The sequence below is a fragment of the Cydia fagiglandana genome, chromosome 3 (genome assembly GCF_963556715.1).
Source record: "Cydia fagiglandana chromosome 3, ilCydFagi1.1, whole genome shotgun sequence".
Taxonomy (NCBI): Eukaryota; Metazoa; Arthropoda; class Insecta; order Lepidoptera; family Tortricidae; genus Cydia; species Cydia fagiglandana.
The window spans coordinates 20418096-20424650 of NC_085934.1; the positions used below are offsets into that span (position 1 = coordinate 20418096).

General features: G+C 39.6%; 1 protein-coding gene across 1 annotated transcript; it reads left to right on the top strand.

The window, feature by feature from the left end:
* Nucleotides 1-1639: 1639 nt before the first annotated feature.
* Nucleotides 1640-4908, top strand: LOC134680363 (acireductone dioxygenase). The gene is made up of 4 exons (XM_063539490.1): nt 1640-1822; nt 2496-2662; nt 3158-3290; nt 3895-4908. Exons 1-4 carry the CDS (start codon nt 1700-1702, stop codon nt 4024-4026), a joined length of 555 nt encoding a protein of 184 aa, XP_063395560.1. The 5' UTR covers nt 1640-1699; the 3' UTR covers nt 4027-4908.
* Nucleotides 4909-6555: the final 1647 nt, after the last annotated feature.

Consider the following 6555-nt stretch of genomic DNA (forward strand, 5'->3'; position numbering starts at 1 on the left):
TTTGACGATGTTTCATTTGTTCTACATAACCTTATATTTTCTTGTGAGAAAATAATTAAAAGCACACGAGTCACGGTAGTGTGAAAACTTATGTGGAAAGGTTTGCAAACTTTGAGCTGACAACAGTAAAGTTTTCGGAAATCAATTTAAAATATAAAATAAATTACCCGGGACTGGGACACCAAAACGTATATTGAGTAATTAAAGAATTATTAAAATTTACTCTGTAATTTTAACGTTACGTTGGAGCACACTATACACATTATACACAGTATTGGTATATTCTCTTTGTACACAAGAAACTGTAACAACCCACTCAGACACCAATCCAAAGAATCCACTATTCTTACCAGACTACGGCAAAGCTAAAAGGTAGCTCAGAAAATGACGCGGAAAAGTAAAAAATGTAGGCGCGGGTACCATCCCTGAGATACAGGATTGCAACTTGCAACTTTTTTTAAATATAGCCGGTCAATGTCAGTAGAATAAGGCGCGAAATTCATATTTTGTATAGTAGTTTTTTTTTGCCGTTTTTTCATCTGAAGGAAATGGCTTGACAGATTATATTTGCCGCCTTATTTTCGTTATACGATGGCTGTCCAGGTCCAGGATTTAAAAGAACCAAAATAAATATAATATCTCATTGATTTTATTTTATGGCTAAAAATGATCTCGTACACGCTTGCGGTTAACAAAGCAAAAAGACGCCTTATTCCAGTGTAGCCATTAATCAAATACCCTTAAATTAGTAATAAGACAGAGACACTGCATCATAAAGCCCCCTCCAGACTATGTGCGTGAATCGCGGCGCGACGTCGCGGAGCGAACATATCGCGAAGTTGACGTAAGACTCCACACTCGCACACTTCACGGCGATTTCGCAGTTTGGTTTGCGGCAATATGGCGGAAAAGCATCAGCTGATCGAGTTTAACTGTTAGTTATCTATGGCATCATACGTGATTTAGCTGTTTTTCCATTTTGTTTTATTGTAAAACCGTAAACTATAGCTGCTTAATATAATATAATCATAATATAATTCATATTTATCTTGCCACAGAGGAGCCAAAATATTGTGTAATGTGGAGTCTTGCAAGTTCGCGCTTCGCGTCTCCTTTAGCCCCCTCCAGACTATGCGCGTGAATCGCGGGCGAAGCCGCGAACGCGAGTGTGGAGTCGATTTCGCTGTCTGCGAAAATCGGCGCCACACTTGCGTTCGCGGCTTCGCGGCGCGATTCGCGCACGAGTGTGGAGGAGGCTTTTGACGCGGGCCGAAATACCGACAAAAAACGGAGAACAAGGCGCGAAGGCGTGAACAATCTGCGGAATCGACGCCACACTTGCGTTCGCGGCTTCGCCCGCGATTCACGCGCATAGTCTGGAGGGGGCTTAAGACCATCCTAATTTTCAAAAATGGGGTTTAATACAATACAGTCACGAAATCAATCAAACCAAATGTTGAATGAAGTTAACTTCAACTTACGTGAACCTAAGTTTAATAAATTTATTTTATTTTTTTTATATAAAAGTTTATTTTTGGTGATTTATTTATTAATTTATTTTACTGGCAACGACAAGCAAAGCGATGTCATCTGTCAATGTCATGTTTTTATGTCAGATGTCAAATTCGGTCATTTTGTATTGCCCTTCAGTACCGTGAATTCACTAATCCTTTATTTATTTCTATTAACTTGTTACAAAATGGTGAAAGCCTGGTATATGGACGATGATAAGAACGATCAGCGCGCGGAACATCACAGGAACCCGCCTCAGTTTGTATCTCTCGATGAATTGTATAAGAAAACTGGTGTTGAATACTTTAACGTAAGTTTTTTACGTCTTATTTTTATCTTTATTCAGATTATTCTCTTTTAATTTACATTTAATCAATTACTAACAGCTATGTCGTTATTACTGACGGTATTTTATCTGCTTACGTTTTAATATACGGGAGTAATGTTCGACCCAAAGACAATTGTTATCTTATCTTTTCAAAACAATGTAAGAGAAGTACTGTTACTTTGTCTTCTTACTTTATTGCATTGAAATATCAGTAACTTTGGTAGACTATAATACATAATAAAAACTAAATTAATGACTTCAGCCACAGAATAAATAATAGTACCTACTAGGTACTTACAGTAGATTCACTCTTAACAAAACGCGTTTGTTACGATAAGGACAGATATGACCGCTAGGTGGCGACAGCGCCATGCGCGGCTTATGGCTAGCCACCTAAATTGGTGTGGGACGGATATACTTGTAGCTACCTGTTGCAAAGTGATAAAATCGCAGAGTGAGCCATGCCTGCTTCAACTATAATAGTTATTATATCGCGATATTATAGCCGAAATTCGGGAGAGCACATGTGCTCGCATACCTGACATATCCAGACTGGTTTTGCTGAAGTACGAAGTACCCTCATATTTCAATACACTACAATAGTGAACGTTGATTTGTTAATAACTTTGCTCAATTTCTGTACTTAATTTTCCAGCTAAATGTCGATACCCATGAGACTGATGGAGTCCTGGATAAGATAAAGAAGGACCGCGGTTACACCTACGAGGACAGGATGGAGGCATCCAAGGCAACTCTACCCAACTATGAAGAAAAACTGGTTGCCTTCTACACTGAGCACTTGCATACTGATGAAGAGATAAGGTAATGTACCTAACCCATAAACCACTGTCATTTTTTTATGGTAACCAAATATGAAACGTTATATGTTAAACTAAACATCATAATGACTGATGACTTTACCACATTTGTATGTCAGTGTAAGGCCCACTTGCACCATTCCACTAACCTGGGGTTAATTTACCGGGAGTTAATGGTAACTCCCAAGAACCATGAAGAAGGTAACCGTGGGGTTACCAGTACTATTTGACACTGGGTTGACAGTTAAACCACTTAAATCCAGGTTAGTGGGATGGTGCAGTATCCAATGTGTATTGCGTCTCACAATTTGCTTTAATGAGAGACACACTGACATTGCATGCATGATGGTACAGTGTCCAATGTGTATTGCGTCTCACATTTTGCTTTAATGAGAGACACACTGACATTGGACAAAGAAATTGTACATTGTCAAATGAGGAAACTTTTTTAAAGAGATGAAGAGATTTCGAAACTTAACCATTTCACATTGGATTCCAGGTTTGTGCTGGACGGCTCCGGGTACTTTGACGTGCGTGACCGTGACGACCAGTGGATCCGCATCGAAGTCACCCCGGGGGACATGCTGGTGCTCCCCAGTGGTATCTACCACCGCTTCACTCTTGACTTCAATGTAAGCAACTGTTTGTCACTAACAGACCTCAATAGAAAGAGCTGGAGGAGGCCTTTGCCAAGCGGCACACTGAGCTTAGAGACATACGTAGGTTCGAGTAGTCTAACAACAGAATAAAATAGCTTAGGGCCCCCCCACATCTGGCGTCTTTCGAGCGTCGGCGTCTACAATTCTATGGCCGCTGCTCGACGCAACATCGACGCAGCGTCGACGCAACTGCGCAGCGACGTCATTTTCCATAGCGCTGACCAGACGCCGACAGACGCCGACGCTCGAAAGACGCTAGATGTGGGGGGGGGGGGCCTTATGATATAAATCGATAGAATTGTGGCTAGTTTTTAACCCACCACGCTAAAAGAGGGGTGTTATATGTTTGACCCAATGTCTGTATGTGTGTCTGGTATTGTAGCTCTCAAACAGAGGGACCAATTTCGATGCCGAACTGAAAGGGTACGATGATAGATGTCAATTCAATACAATTTTGCGACAGTTGCCATTTGTAGGTTATAAATAGTATGAGGATGACATCTATCATTTCCCTTCCAGTTTGAAATATATTCATCCTTCTACAGCCCGGGAGTAATAATCTGTAATCACTTTGCAGAACTACATAAAAGTGAAGAGGTTCTTCATCGGCGAGCCTGTGTGGGCGGCGCATAACCGCCCCTCCGACCACATGGGCGCGCGCAAGGAATACGTCGAGAAGCTTACCAAGGGATTCGTGGCCGCTTGCTAACAACGTTTCACATTCCAAGACAATACTTCCGTAAGACACAGACATAGTAAATATAGTTTGGCAAGCAGGTCTCTATTGTTTCCCAAACACTTTAAGTCGTAATGTATTGGTTACCCACATTTTTGTTAGTCATAATTTATTTGGTTCGGAAACGCGTCAATTTTCAGGATTGCCATAAAACAAACCTAACCTAACCTATCTATGGGATAACCTTACGAAAATCCTGAAAAGTTAACGGTTTCAGTTTTATGACTAACGATGATATGACAAAAAATACATTATGACGTTTATGACTTATTACTTTATGGGAAACAAAGGTACCCCTTGGCAAGCCATTTCCGTCAGTTTCTACTGAAAGGCGGAAAATTTAAAAGAGTAGGCGCGAAGGGTTACCCTCCGACCGAAAAGCTAACTGATCGTACCAAAACCCATTTAACCAACACTTTTGGTGAAATGCCCCCTTTTGAAGAAAAATCCACTCTTCAGAAATCTTCTACACGTTTGGTCGGCTAACGTTCCATAACTCACCAACGCAGCGGCAGCTGACGTCGACCAATTCTGAGATATTGCTTAGCCATAACTTAGGAGCAGATTTATTTGCAATGTTTAATTTAAGGTTATATTCTTATATTAAGTTTTATTTGAATCCATCACGGCCCTAAAATGTGATCGATATTGCCTTACTTTTTGTATAAAAAATACTTTAAAAGCTATGATAACATATCATATTATTTAGATATTAAGACAAAGGAAAACTATGAAACACACTTGATAAAACAGAATTTGCTCAACATCATTGTTGAGTTTTAGATATAAACAAATATATGTAATATTGTTACTCTATTTTATATGAATTTATATTAATAAATATATTGCATGTTAGTTGGTAATTTTATTCTAAGGACTAAAGTAACCATACCTTTTATTTTAGGTAACAAACTAACCTCGCCGCCGCCATAGTATAGTATTATAGTATACTGAGACTCCACAGTCAAACTAAATGTAGTTTTGTGGAGCATTGTATGTAACAATAAAGTTGTAACTTCTAGTATAATAAATAACTAAATAAAAAAAAATACAATCGAAGTCACGCTCTCATTTTAAAATAATTAAACTTCCGTGAGACATAAACATTTTAATTATTTAATATATTAAAGCGGATCAATCACGTACTTCAGGTCGAAGTTTGCTCGATATGTTTCACTCAATACTGAGGAGCATCATCAAGAGCACGAGATGGCGGACCGACATAGACCGAATGTAAATGTTTATGTCAAGTTTCAAGTAATTTATTATGGTTTTTAAATGGGAGTTAATCTCCGAATTTAATGCTTTTGTAATTAACTATAACATTTATCGCAATGCAGAAGCTACGTTAATCTACCTCCATCTCTGTCACATCAATAGTAAAAGAGCGATTGAGATAGAAGTAGCAGAAGGCCTGTATATAAAGGCGTCTACATACTTCGCCGGTAATCGCTTGCGATTTTGAATACATAGCGGCATTTCATCGATCGATTGAATTCGTTGCACCTACTTAGCCAGCTATTATCTAAAATCAGATTCAATTAGTTGCAACGTGTGTAAAGACCTTAACTATAACCCATTGACATAGATATCTAGGGACTGGCTTTACGGGCAATAATAATGAGGAATGACAGGGACCAGTACAGCGGTGTGACACCGCTACAACGCGATTGGTTGATGAGTTCGCGTCACGCGCGCGATTGGTTGATGAGTCCGCATCACGCGCGCTATTTGGTCGCAACTAGTTGCGTTAAGAATGCACGATTGGCTGGAAATCGTGAGTAACACCACTGAACTGGTACCATTTTTAGGGTTCCGTACCCAAAGGGTAAAACGGGACCCTATTACTAAGACTTCGCTGTCCGTCCGTCCGTCCGTCCGTCCGTCTGTCCGTCTGTCTGTCACCAGGCTGTATCTCACGAACCGTGATAGCTAGACAGTTGAAATTTTCACAGATGATGTATTTCTGTTGCCGCTATAACAACAAATACTAAAAACAGAATAAAATAAAGATTTAAGTGGGGCTCCCATACAGCAAACGTGATTTTTACCAAAGTTAAGCAACGTCGGGCGTGGTCAGTACTTAGATGGGTGACCGTTTTCTTTTTGCATTTTTTTCTGTTTTTTTTTTTTGCTTTATGGTACGGAACCCTTCGTGCGCGAGTCCGACTCGCACTTGCTACTTGCCCGGTTTTTTAGTGCCCGTAAGGCCAGTCCATAGATATATACGTTAATGGTATAACCTAATTCAACTACTAAGCATGGCCTAGTAGATAATTATTATTTGGCTGAAAGGGAGGTTGACGTAGTTACCTACTACTTACATTTACACTTAAATAAATCCGTTTAACTTCAAACCAAGGGTAAGTGTGTACTCTCTATAATATAATTCTGCCACTGCTCTTAAATCTAAATGTGTTATCGTATTGTATCGATATTAAATAAAGAACTTTGGTAGCTAAGCGGTAAGAGCATGTGACTCACAATCCGGTTCCGGCTTCG